The sequence below is a fragment of the Sesamum indicum genome, linkage group LG4, assembly GCF_026168435.1.
Source record: "Sesamum indicum cultivar Baizhima isolate 11 linkage group LG4, ASM2616843v1, whole genome shotgun sequence".
NCBI lineage: Eukaryota > Viridiplantae > Streptophyta > Magnoliopsida > Lamiales > Pedaliaceae > Sesamum > Sesamum indicum.
Window position 1 is genome coordinate 16,667,852 of NC_142660.1, and position 19,253 is coordinate 16,687,104.

General features: G+C 30.1%; 1 protein-coding gene, 1 long non-coding RNA gene and 1 other non-coding gene across 4 annotated transcripts; all 3 read right to left on the reverse strand.

Annotated features, from left to right (window-relative positions):
* Positions 1–1,828: 1,828 nt before the first annotated feature.
* Positions 1,829–4,553, reverse strand: LOC148788514 (uncharacterized). 2 transcript variants are annotated; one of them, XR_016065110.1, is made up of 2 exons: positions 3,860–4,553; positions 1,829–2,300 (listed from the first exon to the last, which is right to left on the reverse strand). It is a non-coding gene; the product is annotated as an uncharacterized LOC148788514 (long non-coding RNA). The 2 variants fall into 2 exon arrangements; XR_016065111.1 differs by lacking the exon at positions 1,829–2,300 and adding an exon at positions 3,523–3,704.
* On the reverse strand, positions 3,935–4,071 carry LOC148788515 (small nucleolar RNA snoR143). Its single transcript, XR_016065406.1, has one exon. It is a non-coding gene; the product is annotated as a small nucleolar RNA snoR143 (small nucleolar RNA).
* Positions 4,554–9,714: 5,161 nt separating the features above from the next.
* Positions 9,715–15,638, reverse strand: LOC105161273 (16 kDa phloem protein 1). The gene is made up of 5 exons (XM_011078913.3): positions 15,319–15,638; positions 13,635–13,745; positions 12,538–12,679; positions 10,837–10,972; positions 9,715–9,941 (listed from the first exon to the last, which is right to left on the reverse strand). The coding sequence occupies exons 1-5, from the start codon at positions 15,383–15,385 to the stop codon at positions 9,927–9,929; spliced, it is 471 nt and encodes a 156-aa protein (XP_011077215.1). The 5' UTR covers positions 15,386–15,638; the 3' UTR covers positions 9,715–9,926.
* Positions 15,639–19,253: the final 3,615 nt, after the last annotated feature.

The following is a 19,253-nucleotide window of genomic DNA, read 5'->3' on the forward strand; positions in this document are numbered from 1 at the left end:
GTACTAGCATGTGGAAATAGAGTCGATGGTTACACATAGTTGAATTTTTTATTATTATTTAATGGAACAAAAGAGAAAGAAAATAAACTAAATAATTGATCAATTCTTATAAAATGAGTCTTTTTTTATTTTTTTTGTGTGCCAATAAAAAGTCATTGATAGATTTAATTAATTGAAAGAAATGGTAATTTGGAAAAATAAATTTTGTTAAGACCATTTTAGTCAATGATATTTTGTCAACTAACCTAATTAAAATTTTAATAAATAGTGATGTGTATCAAGGTCCAACAATTGAACGAAGATATTTTTTTACAAACTCCTAAGATTTATCTAAGGGCTAATATGCAAGACGGTGATTAGCACTTTAATATTTAAGTCAGTAAATGACTTATGAGAAATAAAATTGAACGAGTCTTACGTAGTCAACCGCATATATAGGAAAATCTGTTACTTGCTGCTTCCAACTGCATTCCAGCTGGATACGATATCCTAATTGGTGCCTTTTTCAGAGTAACGTGACACGTGATGCGTAGAATAGCTAACACGACAGCCTTCCTATTTGGTGCTCGGGCTTGCTGATTAGGCTGCTTTTATGGATTTTGCCTCATTAGTTTGGCAATAGGAAAGAGTTGGAGACCAGCAAGGTTCTGGAGCCTGACTTCTTGGCTTGACTTGGATTTGTATAACCTCAACATATTTTTATACATAGTTATGGGACTAATTAATAAGTATTAAGAAATTTAAATTACTCAATAAATAAATTATAGATTGAAATTTAAGTATATTAAATTATTGGTGGATTAAAGTGAAATTTTAGAAAGTTGGAGGTCTAATTTATCAATTTTAAAAGTTGGAGGGACACAAGTCGAATTTTTATAAAAATTATAATATAACCAACATAGAGTTGGAGTGATGGTGGACCTACAAGTCAAATTACCTGATGTATAATTTAGTTTTAGCAACAATTATACATGTATTCAAATATTTGGAAACACTTATCTGTATGGGAAAGAATTTCATATTTTCAATAACCCTGCGAGTTTGAAATATGTTTTGACGTATGTGTCAAATCTACTGAGGTTTGATATAATTACACTTCTTTCTATAATTTGAAAAATTATATCTATCACTCCTAAAATTTGTTTTCATCTAACGAATAAGTCCTCAGTTAATCATAATTCATTGAATTTGCTGATATTAACAAAAAAAAAATAAAAAAAATTATATTTACTCTCGATTTAGTTGTTATTGATTTATTGCAGGTCCAATAAATTTTTCTATGATCAAATTATTGAGTAGGATCGAATCCACAGAGATTGGTTTTGAATTAATTCCTTCAAAAACGAAAATAATTAGGGCGAGTTTTGATTGTGAAGAAGAATAAAACTAAAAAGTTAATAAAATTAGAAGAGATAAATATAAGAGAAGAGTATTCCAGTCAAAGACAGGATCACGCTTAATTCCACGGTTGATCATAGATGCAAAGATAACAATTATTCATGATAGATAAATTAGTTATGGCCATTGGTATGACTTAACAACCTCACATTTTCTTACCTTGTGGATAGTCAAGGAACGTCCATTGACTAAATCCCTAATCAATAAACAACCTTGAGTACGTTCTCAAGATTTAATTTACCAACATCATTAAGAATTAAAAAGGCCCAATTCTAACCAATAAATTACTACGAGGATTTATTTAAGTTAAATTGTGCATTCCCCACAACATAATCGAAAACTTCTATATAATCAAGTATGCTATGTTACCACTAGTTATTGAATTAAACAAACAATTACGAATTTGCAAGTTCAATTGGCTAGGCAAATATTTTTGACAATAAATCAGATTATTTGTAATAAAAGCACAGAGAACAACAGAAATACAAATATGAATAAAAGTAGAAAACATAAATTAGATCTCACAACTCGTTGGATTTAAACGTTTACCAAGTCTTCAACCGGAATGAGAGGACTAGCTAGACATGCTAATGGAAGAACACATAAAAAACAAAATAGGAAAATATTATAAAAGCGTAGAAAAATAAAAGAATTCAAAAGTTGTCTCTTAAAGTGCATTACATCACCTATTTATAATAGCTAGATACCTAATTCTACTAGGATTAGAAGTAGATTTCTAATTGAACTAAAAGACTTATAAAGATAAAATTATAATCCTAGTTAAACTTTTCCTTCATCAGAGATAGTCCAAGCTCCAAACTCTTGTCAAAAATTGAGTTTGAATCTTGTTTGAATTTTCATTTCGGTGCTTTTCTTCATTTTCCATTTCTTTTGTCCTAATGCTGCAAAATAATATTTAATTAAGAGCATTTAATCACAAAATAAGTTAAAATATTATATGAAATAAGCACAAAATGCGATTCTATCAATTACTCTCATATGTTTTTACGCATTAATACATGTGAGGTGGCATATTTTTACTGTTACAAAGATAGTTTAGTATGAAAAAATTTATTTGACTTGCAATAAATCAATAATAAGTAAATCGAGGATCAATACCAATTTTTATTAAATTTTTTGATCAATATTAACAAATTTAGTAAATTTTAACTAACAAACGATTTATTTGTTAGAAGAAAGCAAACTTTACAGATGATAAATGCAATTTTTCAATATTGTTTAGAAATATCTGTATAAAAATATTAAAATTTAAAAAATAAAATATACAATGAATAATATTTTGTGAATGTAATTGAAAATTTCAAATCAAAAGAATACAATAACCATCTATTCATTTAATCCAAAATAAAAATGTATTAAATTGTTGATTAAGTTTATTTTTAGATAATATAAACTAAAATACTATATTTTAATATCATCATAAATTAAAATATAAAATATTGACTAATAACTCTATTACGTAGTGAATAGATGCATTTTGTCCTAACGAATTCAATTCATATGCATTATTATTAAATATTTATTTAAAAAATTATCAAAAATGTACTAAATTATCAATTTAAGCTTGTTATTAAATAATATAAACGAAAATACCATATTTTAAATATTCAAAGATAAGAATTGAAAATTGAGAAACAAATTAGAAGAAGAGAGAGGACAAATAATAAAGTTAAAAGTAAAATATATAATATATAATATATTATATAATAATATTTTAATGTAATTAATAAAATTAAATCTATACTAGACAATTCCTTATAACTATTCGATAATCTGTTCGCTTCAATTGCCCTAATCGAAATTGGCCAGTGAACATAAATTGGGCTAGAAGAAAATGAAGAGAACAACACATTATTAATCTAACTTATCATGCGCAACTGACTTCATATGTGTATCATATTTGGAAGAAACGAATCTTAAGATGTTTTGAACAATTTGAGCGAGAACCGACCGCACATGTTGGACTCATTGTGGAAGAGGCTAGACAAAAGATTCTTAATGTTTTTTTAACTTGCTCTGTCCGTTCTTATAAGTTATATAGACTTTGGCGTATTTCTTGCCCTGTCGAGGGAGACACCACTCATTGAACACTACACCACTCATTGTACACTATTGTACTGTATAATTATACTATTTATTTAATAAAAATTACATTAATCTAGAAAATTAAATCTATAGGTTATAAAAAGAAAAAGCATTTTTTCCTCGCAAATTGGGTTGGGTTTCGGCCGATAACAGAATTCTGCACACCCTTAGTCAAAGAAGCTTCAAAGTGCGCAGCGTTCCTGAAGTGGATTGAAGTAAAAAAAAGCAAAACTTTGAAGAAACGTACTAAAAATAATGGCATAGCTACAAGTGCAGAGAGTACTCACCATATATCAGATTCTCAAGAACCAGTTAATTTCACTACCAAAGAAATCAAAGCAAGAAACTAGCTTACCAGCTATCATAAACAATCTCTTCTTGGCTTTTCCTTGTGAACAAAGAAAAATTGAAACATTAGAATGGCAAAGAAGAATATGAGACGGAATCAGTAGACGAGCAGAAGCGAAAATCAGTTCATCTGTGGAAAACCCATCTCTACGGTTGTCTGGCCGATGCCCAACTTTTGTTCAACAAAAAATTAAGCCTTTCATGTATGCACTGTTGAAGATGGTGTGAGAACAATAGAAATAGCTCACCCCATATGATTTTAACCAACAAATGCAGTAAATCATTGAAAAGGAACAAAACAGTAAAAGAATGTTAAAGAAGAAGAGAGGGCTCATATCAAGTGTAAATTGAGAAAAAGGATATTCATAGTGGGGAAAAAGCCCATAACAAAGAGGATAAGAGAGAAGAGAGACGAAATGAAGGTGCCAAAGGCCACCCAGCCGTTTGCAATAACAAAGGGGGCGGCACTGATTTCCTTCAAATTCGAAAATCTGCGTAGATTTCATCTCCATCTTTTCTCAGCTCTGAAATGGGCTTCGTTTTCTACTGAGGGAAAACCGTCCCACTCAAGCCTCTCTCTTTGTAATCACAGCCACTCTTCTTCTGAATTCTCGATTCAGGATAGAAATGGTTACAAGTTAAAGGAGGAGGGAGGAGAGATTTTAGGGTTATAGATCTCTCAGGACCCAGGTCTTATATATACAGTCACTGCCCACCCTGTGTTTGGGTTCCCTTACAAGCCCACAGCCCACAGGTGTTAAACAAGCTCATTCTTGATCTGTCACTTTTATTTTTAAATTGTAATTTGATCCCTCGCTTATAAATTTAAAAAAGTATAACCATTTTAATTGAAAGAAATTATCATTAAGTAATTATCTAGATTATAACTTTATCAATGGCATATAGTCATAATTGTGGATTTAACCAACTTCTTGAATTGTTCAATAAAAGAGCATTTGAATGGAGAAAAAAGTTTAAATAAAAAGATATAGCAAAAATATTGAAACAAAAAGTCTTCTACAATTTGATATAAGTAAGGAAATGGTATGCCAGTTAAAATATTGAAAAGTGGTTTATAAAATCCCTTATAGTAGAGTGCCTACCCGAATTAGATGACACATATTTTTACATTTTTATAACATAATTGTATAGACGACCATACTCAATTGAGATGACATGGGCTTTTTATTTTAAATAACATTATAACTTTGAAACGTTTTACTTGACAAAATTATTCTCATATTCTTTTATATACTGATGCGTATCACGGTTCAGTAGCACCACAATAGTTGAAGAATCTTGGCAAATATTTTCAAAAGGAGGACTAACTTATAAAATAGGAATTACCACTCCAATACTTAAATCAATAATTTTTTAACTAAAGAAACAATCAGAAAACTTAAAATATTGTGAGTAATGGCGTAATAATTGAATTGGAGTGATGAAGTATAATGAAAAAAAAAATGACAATCGCATGGAGTGCCAAAATATGTTATAAACTTATTAAAAATAGAGAGAAAATGAGAGTGAAAAAGTGAGAGAACTTTATTACACATATGGCTGGACATTGACCTATATTATATAGGCTGGTGGAGAGTGAATTTCGAAAGAAGTTGCAACTTGTGATATATTGTAAAAAGTTGCATGAATCAGCTAAATAGAAAAAAACATGGATTGTAATTTGAACTTATCTGAAGAAGTTACGACTATGTGGATGAGTCTTACTAGTCAGTCCATTTTTTTGTCTTACTTGTTGCTTCCAAGTCTGATGTTGTCAATCCAAGAGGAGTTTGTTGAAACCTTTTTTTATATGAATTGTTATATAAGACCAAACAATGTGTGTGACGTGTCATCCTTGCTGTTAGTTGAGTCATCCTGTTGGATTGGGCTCATTTTTTGGTTTACCAAGTTAGTAAAAATAGATGGACTATATATTTAATACTTTGCTCATGGATCAGCAGGGTCAGATCTGCTAGGTTGTTTGGTGTCCATGGCATTAGAGACAGGTGAAGATTGCGTGAACTTGTAAGCTCCCAAGTACATACGGGTATGGTCCTTCAATTTACCATCTTTCAGTCTTAGTTTAGAGCATCAAATTAGATATCTGTCCATCCCATACTAGACAACTGTGTATAACTCTTATCTTTGTTACTCCAACAATCAACATAGTAAAGCCTTTACTATTTGATTGAATGTTATGGCCATGGACTTTCTGGAGCGAGACACATCCCAAAGAACACAAGAGATTGTTATCTTCTCTTGATAAGCATTGAAATAGGTGAAACTCACTAGCCACTATACACGTTTCGATTGCATTAGCACAAGGCTTATATCAACCACGTCAACAACAAAGTCACTCTTCGCGAAGACCAAGATATAGTGGCCCCATGCATGAAGCTACTATGGATTCTCAAGTCTTAGAACTAAATCCTGTACTATCAGAGTCGAAGAGTTTAAGTCATACCAATTATGTCACTTGGACTTCCATATGAGGACTCCCCACGAATTAGTTGAGTTGGCTTGACAACCTTTTGTGAACCACTCATTAATAACGTATAGACATTACATACTTGTCGTCAAATGAAACGTGACACTCATCATATGAGTGACCATCAAGCCAATTGATGGCTCTTTGTAAACAAGTCTAGATGATCTTTTCAATAAAATATATTTTAGCCATCTTCAACATATATTTTGTACATTATATTTATATATATATATATATATATATTTATGCATTTTGGTTGAAGCCTTAGATCATAATGATGTGGGGCTGAGTAGCACATATAATGACGATTATAAAACAAACCTCTATAGCTTGATCTAAAATGTTTCAAGTTGATGAATCAGTGGAGATGGGGCATTAACCATAATTCCCTAGATACTTGCACTATATAATGCATTCATATGATAATTGTCGAGTTTCTTAGATGGAGATGTATGATGTTTGTGCACTTTAGTAGGTCTATGATAAAGAGTTATCAAGTTTATCAAACTGGCCTATAAGAGATGTCATATGGAAGTCTCATGAGTCATGATTGGTAAGACTTGATTCTCCTTTGTTACAATGGTGGTTCTTTGACTTAAACTTCCATAGTTGCCTTGTGTATAAGACAGCTATCACTTGATCATGGTTAACACAACTATGGTTCCTGCTATACTTGTAAGAAGTCATATTCTAGACATAGTCAAGTGATGCAAGGAGGTTGATGAGTTCCAAGATAAGATCCATTGCTCATCGTGTGATGATGAATCTATTATGTTTTTATTACGTTTATGCGGTGTGTGTTGTCAAAGCCCATGCCAATGATACTTGATCAAATAGGAAAGGGGTTTTCAATATTGATAAATGAGAAACACGAAGAGTAGAGTGGATAAAATAGATGTTGAAGTCCTAGGAACCAATTGCAATATGTGTCCTAGACTATGATCGGAAGAATGTTTGGTGGGAATAATTGCAATTTGGCTTGGTCCAATTGAAGATTAAGATCAAGTACACGCCCACAAGACAATAGAGAAAAACATTCACTGAATGAGGTTTGTCTTCATCTTTGGAAGATGAAAAAGCAAAGTTGAACTTTGATACGGTTCTCCATTAGGGACATCAAGACAAAAGGGTTGTCTATAAAAAAGGGATAGCATGACAAGAGACTCGAACATTAGTTCATTCTATCAAAGATAAAAAAATACTTGCTCACTAGCTCTCGCTCATCTCCATCCAAAGCTAGAAGGTCTAGCTCTTTCTTATGTTGTGTTCTTCGTGTTCATTTCTCATCTCCAAAAGAGAAGAGTTCTCTTTCTTTATCTACAAATCAATAGTTGATCTACCTTAAATCTCCAACACTTACTAGCATAAGGTTGAGGGTGATTCCATCATAGGTAGTGTGCACCAACTTTAGAGGAAATACACTACCTTGACAATAAATTAAAATGGTTCCTTCTTGCCGTTCCACCGTTTGCTTAAAAAAGATCCATTCTTGATAATGTTCACATCAACACGAATGCATCAAAGGTTGATTTCTCTTAACAATTAAATTGACATCCTTTTATGCATGAGATCCACTTCATAGTAGAACCAAGACGGATGATTTAATTATTATTTATACATTAATGTTGTACTTCAACGACAAAGCCCACAAATCAAAATAAAATCAATAAAGTTGGGCCACACATTTGTTGGGCCACACATTTGATGACGACTAAAGAACCAACTTTCAAGGGTTAATTTGAAACATTCCAAGTCGAGAATTCTAAAAAATGAGAATTGAGGTGTTTTATTGGGACTTGCATTAAGTGATGTATTCATATAATGAATCTCATGCTTCATGGCAACAGACGAAAAAAGACTATGCATTTAGTTAGTGCTTGACAAGTAGGTTGACAAGTTCACTGAATTGACTAGCAGGAGTTGTTATATGGAAGCTCGTGTGGTATGATTATATAACTGAAACTCCTTAGCTGCAATAGTACGAAAGTTAGTCTTCTAACCTGAGCCGCATTATTCTAGCTTATGTAACTACGTGATTACGTAGTTGTCAAAACCCCTGCACCAGAACATGCATGAAGGTTAGTGCATTTCAAGAGGAATTCATCTTCCATCGTGAGATGATGGTGATCTCTTATCTGCTTTAAGTTGTGTCAATTATCAAATCTCTGGAAATTTATGACCACAGTTGTCCATCAAACAGAAAGTAATTTTCTATGTTGATCAATGAGAGACACAATCAACAGTGGGTACATTAATTTATTGTGGTATTGTGGATACACACACTAGCGGTATTGTGGAAATTAATTGAAGAATTAATTTGTGGATGAAAAATTAATTACTAAATTAATTTCGAAAGAGTTAATTCAAAGGAGTTTGAATTAATCATTTGAATAATTGAATTATTCATTGAGATCATATTTTACAAGAAACTCAAAGTATTAATTAATTGAATTAATTAAATATTTGAGTTTTGAATTAATTCATTAAACTAATTAATCTTATGACCAAGAATTAAATAAAAATTTGAAGTGAACTTGAAATTAATTGATGGAATTAATTAATTATAAATCCAAAATCAAAGTGTATTTAATTCAAATCGTAGTCAAGCCTTAAGAAATTATAAGGTCATTCCATGCAATAAGAACATTTGACTAGATTTCCCTAGCTAAGGGCTTAGCTAAGCCCTTGACTTGAAACACCCTTTGTCTTGATGCTTAAAGTGTGCGTCTTCAATTGTATCACTCCCTCTCTTGCTTCTCTCTTCTCTCCTCTCTGGAGATATTTTCTCTTCCATTCAATGCTCAAGGACTTAAAATATATTCAACCTGGAACACTTTCTACTAGTGTTGTTCTTGCACTACTCTGTTGTGTTTCTAATAAGACTCAAATAAACACAAGTTGGTATAAACACAAGTTGGTATTTTGTGTGGACTTATTAGAGTGAACATTCTTTTGCTGTTGTGTTAACAAGCAAGAAATTTTGTTGGATGTGAGCTTCTGAAGTTAGGACACTACTTTCTTTCAAAGTGGCACATTCTCTTTAACTTGACATCAACTAGTTGATGTGCAAGTGCACAAACAGCCCAATTGACGTAAGATCAGATCCCGTTTACTATATATGTTACTTATAGATTTTGCTGCTTATTTAATGTCCCAAACTTGTACTGGCTCCTTCATGAATATCATGTCCGAACGTGCTTGCATATTAGCAAACCAGATGTCGCGTAGGATCTCTACGCTTCTATAAGAATATATTTGTATTAATGAGCTTAATTGTCGTACTCTTTTCCTTAATTCATATATAATATCGTTTTGAGTTATAAAAAATAAAAAATATCGATCATTTTGTACTACTTTTTAAATAACTTATAAGATCGTCCAAATACCTTTTTACTAATTGACAGTATTTCTAACATTACATACTTCTTTAAAGATGTACACAAAAAAAAAAAAAAAACAAATAGAATAATAACATGAAATTAGAAAGTATTAAACTAAATAAAGTTAATGTACACAAAGCACATATTGTAGGTGAGAGCCGGAGAACGATCTATGGTTGGCTTTATTTCCATCCAACACATTGTTGCTAATCAGTTTCCCCCTGTGCCACAGAAATTTGCTTTGGTCAAAAATAAAATATAACTATTTTCATATGTCTTTTCTTCAACAAATTAAAATTACCACTGCCCATTCCATGGTTTATTAATTTATATAGATACCAACATTAATTATGTTATTTCATTTGACCCGATTCGAGTTCGAATAAATTTGAATCAATTATATGGCAAATGTAATATACTTATCGTGCGATTGATGTATAATTTAAGAAAAATGACCAGTCACAGAATAGATATATCATACTCGCTCTGTGATTGATTTGATTCGAATAACCCTGATTCAAATAAGAATTTTCACAATTTTCAGTTACTCGCATCCACCTTTCTTGAGATTTTAGTCTTGGGCACCATCTTTCTTGAGATCTCGATACTTGGACAAAATATCTCCTCTTGTATTTTTTTTTCAACAGTTTCATTAAAATTCTACTTAAAAAATTAAATACCCTAAACCTAATTATATTATAAGATTAGGATATGGGTATTTTAATTTTTAATTACCAATTTTAATATAATATTTTTATCAAAAATACAAGAGGGGGGTCTTGGCAAATACTGAAATTCAAGGGAGATGGATGCCAATAATCCTAATTATCTCTGTAAAATAAAAATTAAGGGGCCAATGAGGCTTAACTTAATTCATGAAGTTGAAGTTTGCAATATGTGTGGGATTCTATTCTTTTGCATAGAAGGTGTTGTGTATTGTAATAGTAGGTATTGTTTAAATTTCAATTTATTTAATATTATTGATCATGATATAAATGTTGTAATTATTTTTATTAAATATTAAAAATTAACATAAATAATTATAATCGATTTATTTTAATTACTAACAATCCATCTCTTTAAAAAAACAAACAAAGATTTAGGGGGTAAACTTACATTTGTGGTAAAAGTAACAGCAACTTGGATTTCTCCATGGTAAGTTTTGTCGGTGGAGACAACCCTATACTTCTGCGTACGAAGTTCAGCTTTCCCATTCTCCACTCCTTGTTCAAATAGTTCCTTCACATAGATGCTGCAGTTTTTTTCATATATAGCTCTCAATTAGTAAATACAGTAAAATTTTTACAAATTAGTGTTGGACCATATAATTTTATTAATTTAAAGAAATATTAATTAATTAATTAATTAATAATTTATTAATTTAAAAAAAAATTATGATGTAATGAACTTACATTATTCTTAGCATTTGTTTGTTGCAGTATGAGAACACAATACTAGAAGATTGGATGCATTAAGAAAAGTTAGAGATGAAATACAGCTAGGTTTAAATTTTAAGAAGCAAAAAAAAGAATCATATTTTACTAAGTTGTCCTAGTTATATTTGTAACTTTATAAAAATATTAATTTATAATATTGAAGGGACCATAAATTTATATAAGGGTTTTTCAAAATAATTATATATTATCTTATTAATTTATTAAAATTATTAATTTAGACCTTGGACTCAAGACGGGACCAAAAAAAATTATTAGTTTAAAGAAGTTTTTAATTTACCGAGTATTAATTTATAGACTCAGATAAGAATAAAGCATTAAATGTAGATATATGTAATTAATGGTAAATTAGATGGACATCCTTTGAGGTTAGATTTGATTGCACAAACAACCCCTATTCAGGTTAGATTTAATTGCACAAACAACCTTTTTGTAAAATTATCGGTACACCCCTAAAGTGGTGTTAAGGTAATGTGTTTATACAAAATTTCATAACTAAATAAAAAATATATTTATAATTTTATAAAAGGGAAAAAAATATGTATTTAATTAGATCCAACTTCAAAATGGCTCATGTAATTAAACCTATAATGAATATAAAATGAGAACTAATGAGTTGGGGCTCAAGAGTTTTATTTTAATGTTGAAATGGGACATCTTCCCATTATCAATTTTTTATTTTTTTTTTCTATGTATTTCATGATCCCTCTAAAGATTGTTGCTACTATATTGTTTTATCAACAATTTTTATTATTCAAAAGTAAAAAAGAATTGATAAAAGTTTTTTAATACTCAAGTATTTTCATGTATTTGAGTAATAAAAATTGTTCATATATATTTTTGTTAGCTATTTTTATGATTTATTATTACCCATAGATAAAAATAATAAAAGCAAAAAATAAAATTTTTTTGGATTTTTTATGTAATAAAAATTGTTAATGTAATTTTTAAGATAACAAAAATTAAATATTTTTTAATTGTAGATTGTCAATAATAAAATATTTCAAAATTTTACTACTATAATATTTTATTTTAAATAATCTTTAAAAATTAGAAAAAAATGCAAGCAAAACTCCAATGATATTGCGTATGTGCAAATTACGCTCCTATAAAAAAAAATAGCATTTTACCTTCATGTGTTTTTTGAAATGCAACAATTTACCCTATATTTTTTTAAAATAAAGCAATTTACCTCCTCAGAATGTAAATTGCTTTATTTTAAAAAGTATAAAATGTAAATTGCTAAATTTTTTTTTATCATAAAAGAGTAATTTACTCATTTGTAATATTATAGAGCGTAAATTGCATTTAAGTCCTTAAAATTATACTAATTGACATTAGGTATATATGAATTAGGGCTTACGTGGCTTGGCCGAGATAGTCATCATCTGTGAAGTGGTCGCGGTCCATAAGCTTGAGAAGGAGCTTGTGTTGCTCCTCGTCTCCTGCCTTGTACTCTACGCTGAATTTGTACTTCTCGTTCCACACTGGCCTGCCGCCTTGCCCTGCACCCCCATTCATTCATCATTTCTTTTTTATTTTCACTTCATATGTTTGCAATTATTTTTATTTTTCTTAAAATGAATATTTATTCGGATCAAATATTTTAAATTATATTTGGATTGATGGGTTTGAAATATATAATTTTGGTTCCATGAAGACGAATTTTTTAGAGTTTCTTGGATAATTTTGAAAATAAAATATTTCAAATCTTTCGACTCTAAATTTGAAAACTATATATTTTGTTGAATATTGAAGGCTTCTAATTTCTCTATTTTATTTTTTTAATTGAAAGTGACGAACTACTTTCAATTGAATATATCAATTACAGGCTTCCCATTCGAATATCATTATTACATATCATATACTCTAATCAATAATATCAATAAATTAATCTAAACAACACATACTATTACAATAGACAACGCCTATATGCAATAGTATAACATCCCACGCATATAATGGGATCCGAACCCATGATCTCTAAGATCATGGGGTCTCAACTTCCAAATTCATCTATTATGGAGTGACTCAAAATTCTTATTTCAAATTCTTTCCTTAAACAAAAATTTATCAATTCAAATATAGTCTTTGGAAAATATGTAATTGGCATGGATACTTGTGCACAACACAGTATAGAAAAAATTTCCATGGCAAAACTATTTTGCAACGGATTGTATGCAATCCGTGGCAAAATTCCATTGTTCTGACACAATTTTTTCTATAGTGTGTCTTGCAACTAGAACCTGAAAAGTGTTTAATATAGGCTCTCCCACACAGTATCTAATTAGTGTAACAAATATTAAGATACAAAATTCGGAGGTTATGAGAACCCTAAAAAATGAAACATAAATTAAGAAGTTAATTAAAATATTTAAACAATTTTAATCCTATACTTCTACATCCAAGAAATGAGAGAGAGAGAGAGAGAGAGAGAGAGAGAGAGAGAGAGAATGTTACCTCGCAGACAGAGACAGCATTGCATGAAAGACTTAGAAGTTTGGCGTCGACCAGTTGTGGTCTTTTGCTCCTGATTTTTATACTGAATCACTACGTATGGATCCATCTTACCTGCTCCACCCAATACATACACACATATATATATATATTAATGATCCATTACTAACAGCTTAATCAATTATGCATCCTTTTAATGATAAGTTAGGAATAATTACACTCCCTTCTTTCGGCATTTGATGTAATTATATGTAGATTTTTGTTAATATTTGAAAAATCACATCTAGCACTCTTAAAGTTTATTTTCGTTAAATAAATAAGTTTAGTCAAAATTCACCAAATTTATTGATATTAACAAAAAAAAACATCAATATTTATTCTCGATTAACTTATTACTGATTTATAGCAGATGAAATGAATCTTTTTATAACCAAACTACCCTCATATATTTATATGAGTTAATTCATGTGATGAAATGTATGTTCATCGTTAAAATGGTAGTTTAGATTGAAAAAAATTATTTAACCTACAGTAAGTCAGGAATAAGTCGATCAAGAATAAATATGAGTTTCAATACTTTAGAGCCTAACAATACGTACATATTAAAAAAAATTTAAAAAAAACTTTAATATTTCAATAATATTTGTGTCTCGTATTTATAAAGTTAAGGGAAAACAACTACATATTTTCTAATATTTTAAAATTTTAACCAAGTCTAGTAGTGAGTTGGGTCCGAGTCTTGAATAAAAAATAAAAAAGAAAATTCTTGACGGGTCAGATCTCAAATTTTGACAAATCCGTCGCAAACACGGATTGTTTTTATATATAATTTGAGGAATATTTGTTAGTCATGTATCATTTGAGAGTAGGTAAATTGCAACAAACCCTAATCAATGGAGAAAAGCAGGCATTGGGTCAGTATTTGACTTGGTCTCACTCATGCATGTTTGAGGAGGTTCTCTTCTCCCGACCTCCTCAAATTGACTTTTATTATATCGTAAGAAATCAAAATTGTAATAAAATATCTCAAATGGGAGAAAATTAAGAAAGTTGACCTGCGGCCATCGCATTGGCTGAAACCCAATTGTCTCCAAAACTAGTTCCACGTCATGATTCGAGTTTTATAAATATTTATGTTTTTTAATATAAATTTATTATTATTATAACGAGCATTTATCTCATTTACCGTGAATTTATCATAATTTTAATTTATTATAATACGAGTTTATTAATTTAATTAATGCATTGTTTAATTTATTGCTATTAATATAATTACGTCATCACCGTTTCAAAACAAGTAACGTATCTAAGAGGTAATTTGCATGAACTCAACTAAAGATTTGTCAGACTATTGCCCCGAAATTCAGAATGAAATTGAATCCCTCCATGTCAAAATAATTGATAAAACTATTCTGACTAAAAATTACACTAAATCAATAATTAATCACTATCAAATAAATCAATGTAAAAATATAAATACTTATATGAATTAATTAATATTTAACATGATTTTAATTATAATTAAAATTCATTATGATTTTTAATAATGATAAAAACAATGGTGAAATGTTGAAAATAATGGAGAAACTCAAAGAAATATATACGTATATATATATGCAAGAAATTAGACAAGCTTAAAAAATTCATGGTGTGGGTGTGTGTGTGTGTAAGGGGGAAAAGCCTATACCAAATAGTTCGGTGTTCTTGAGACCTTTCGCGCCCACCACCGTCACCTCCATTATTCCCGTCGTCATCTCTCTTTCTTGTCTGTGTGTGTGTGTGTGTGTGTGTGATATAGAGAGAGAGAGAGAGAGAGAGAGAGAGAAAAAGGGGTGTTTAGGTTTGATGAGAGAGAAGTGGAAGTGAATTTAAGTTTGAAGAGAGCAGCAGGCGTTATTGGGAATTGATATCTGCGTTAATGGTTTATATAGAGAGAAAAGAGAAGAGGGGAGAAGATAAAGACATTCACAAACTCTACACACATTAATATGGACAGCTAATAAGTGCTTGGGTTGTAATATGTGCTACCTCCTCGTACTTGCCACATATATATATACATATATATATATATATACCCCTTTGTGTGTGGATAGAGACCCCACAAACAAATTCAAATACAAATACAATATAATATGGAAATGAAATATTTTAATGTTCAAGAAATGTAAAAAGTGAGGTGTTTAGAATAAGGTGTGGATTTTAAATATTAATTATGTTTATTAATGTATTTTTTATGAGGTATTTGTGACATTTTTAGATAAGCTTAATCAAACAACATCTAATTATTTTAACAATTAATTGGTATAAATAACGGTAATAATAACAACAACGATAACAATAGTGGTAGAAATAGTACTTATTAGTGTAATAACGATATAATCAAATTATAAAATTTATTAACGACAGAAATTTGGGGACGGAAAAAAATCCTTTGCAAAATTTGTCACAAACTTTTGGGGAAATTTGCGATGGCTTCTTTGTTGCAGAAGTTGGATCAAATTTGGTACGGAAATGGAAAAGAAACTTCTGTCACAAATTTTGTTTTTCACTATTGTCAAAAGTTTGCAACAAATTTTGCAATGTAAAATTGCAACGGATTTGTGACGAATTTGGCTTAATTTTGGGACTAATCAGCCTAAAGTTGGATGTTGTTGGAAACAACTCCATCACAAATTGCAGCATAGATGGATTGTTGTATGTCGCAAACCCTGACACATTTTGCGACGGAATTTTGTTACAAAAGTTTGTACCATCACATAGGACACCAATCTCAAGATAAGTCGGAAGCAAATTAAATTTTCACCAGTCACTTTCGACATCCTAACTATAGCAAGCCCGTCAGACGGGCAGGGAATACAAGTCCTGTAGCATGAGGTGTAAGGCATTTTTGTATGATGATCGGTCACCCTAATTGACACAAAACTTAGTCCAAGATAGCACAACCTCCTAGTGCAATCAGGAGGCAATGCTCCTAAATTATATTTTTATTTTTCTTCTTTTTCAAATTTGTTTAAATAATATAATATCATTTATACTTTAATTTCAATTTATATTTTTTGGGCATTAAATTTAATATTTATCGCACTTTGCATTAAAATTTCTTATTAACTCTAGTAATAAATTAATTAGTTAAAAATTTTTTAAAAAGTTTCCCATTTATGTTAATTTAAAATTTAATTAATAAACAAGCCATAGCAAAATCCTTTGCAATATTTTTCACGATATCATTTTCAGTATTGGGACCGGTTCTTGTCACAAAATTCATCTACAAAAGATTCAATTAATATTAAAAATAAATTTATCATAAAATTGATTATTTTATCTGTCTTGATAATTACAAAATTTGCCACGGGCTTTTCTCCCCAGTGAAAAATATAGCATTACTTCCGTTGCAAAGATCCGTCGTAAGTAAGATGTTTTTTTTTTCAACAGTGTGATGCCGAATTATAAGGGTTATAAAAGTTACTAGATGATTAATATTTCGTATTCATGTGTAATATTGAGTCAAGTTCTATAGACTTAAGTTCCCAAATTCTTGCAAACTTGACATTTTAGAAATTTTTTCATATTTTTTTGGAAAAAATTACTTTTAAAAATAAGATTTTATTTTGAGATAATTCAAATAAAAGAAAACAAAAAATTATAGTAGAAAGAGTACTAATAACACATTTTTGTCAAGAAAACTTTGTTAAGATTCAATAGAAAACCTTTTGAATATTGGATAATTACAATTTACTCCCTGTAATATATAAAATGAGCAAAAACTCTGTGTGAATTTTTTTTGGCAATTTCTCCTGTATTTTAAAAAGTAAAACAAATTACTACATATCAATACAAGAATATTTATTATAAAATTTTTTTTACTCATTTCTCATATCATCGAAAAGTAAATTGCAATTTTCCTTTTGAATATTAGATGATATCATATTAAATTTTTATATAAAAAAAATTCACTTGTGGTGGAATGACATCAATTATCCACTAACTTTGGGCTCCTACCCACCACATAAATTAATCGGCAAAAAATCTTAAAATAAGGAAAAAAAAATATTATTTTAGATACATATTATGAAGGCGGCTTCTTAAGTTATAATTCGAAAAAGGCTGCTGATCATTTAAAATACATAAATAAATATAGAAAAGAGCACGTGCAGTAAGTTTCATCACATCATGCTAAAATTTTGGTTCCACCTGCCTCCATTGACCCTAATAAGCTGCAGAATTTTCTATCCTATTTAAAAAAAAAAAAAAGGAAAGAAAAGAAAAGAAAAGACCATTCTACGGTGGAGAAATTATTTTAATAATGTAAAAAAAAATATTACAGAAATAAAGTTGTTTTTAATTATTTGTAGATTTAGACAGCACGTTACTGCCAATTTTTATTAAAAAAAAAATTAAACTTTCATGGCACCGATCGCAGTGCCACTTTTTATAATAATAATAAGAATGCTAAGAATCGCGATGTTTCTTAACTAAAAAAGAAAAAATGGTCAAAGCAAGTTGTTTTTGCTGCAGCACCGCTACTGCAAGCAGCAGTGCTGAAATAAGGGTGAGCTGCTTTTGAAGAAATGAGTCTCAACTTCAAATACGAGAGTTGTGAGTGAAAATTGTGAGAGTTTGTAATAAAAAGTGAGGCAAGATTTAATTGTGAGCTCTCAAAAATAAAATTTGAGTGATTATGGCAAATTTAGTTCAATTGATATGGGCAGTTAAATTATCGATTTGAAGATGTGTTCGGAGTTCCAGATACAACTTTATATGTAAGACTGTTGTGATATATTTTTTTTCCATGTCCTTCAACTAGTGCCACATTACATTCATGTTCTGCAGGTGCTACAGAATATGGGATTTTTGTGAATGTTATAATATGGTCATATTAAGATTGACATACCTTATTACTGCATTAGTAGAAAGATGGCGTCCCGAGACGCGTACTTTTTATTTCTTGGTTGATGAGACAATTGCAACACTGCAGGACATCGCTATCATCTAGGCCCTCCCAATCTTATTACCGGAGTAGATACAAGATTAGTACTCAACAATAGCAAAATTATTGCCATCAATGGTTGAGATTTCTACCGGATGAAAATTCTTTTAGATGGTCTAGAATAAAACTTACAATGTTACGCTAGTGGTTGCTTCAAAACACGTGTGACGATGATAGCCCGTTTGAGGCAGCATTACAGGAGGCACGTATATGTGTCATGTGCATTATTGGTGGAATATTGTGTCATAATGTTATGGGTAACACCATATCGTTATTGTATCTACAACATATGGAGAACATTCATGAGAAATGTACCTCAAATTTGGGTTCAGCAGTGTTAGCGTATCTATATCGAGAGCTGTGTACAGCATCACAATGAGAAAAATTAATATTGACGGTGCCATGCAGTTATTATAAATATGGGCATGGTCCCGCATCATAACACTTGCACCAATTCCGTCGAATAATACGACTAATCAGATGCCAACAGTAATTAACCCTGAAAACATCCTATCTATCCCTCCATATGCTGCACGGTATGAATATTTTTATTCATTTATATCGTGATAAATAATTTTGATTTCAGTTATTTTTTAAAATTTTGCTTTTAGGTGTTCGTGTCATATATCTCGAAC

What these genes read in the sequence shown, in the direction of transcription:
- LOC105161273 (XM_011078913.3), bottom strand. Translation starts at nt 15,385, where the DNA reads ATGACGACGGGAATAATGGAGGTGACGGTGGTGGGCGCGAAAGGTCTC. An exon ending in ATGCTGTCTCTGTCTGCGAG is followed by an intron (nt 12,680 to 13,634) that starts GTAACATTCTCT and finishes ATGGGGGTGCAG; the next exon opens with GGCAAGGCGGCAGGCCAGTG. An exon ending in GACTATCTCGGCCAAGCCAC is followed by an intron (nt 10,973 to 12,537) that starts GTAAGCCCTAAT and finishes AAAAAACTGCAG; the next exon opens with CATCTATGTGAAGGAACTAT.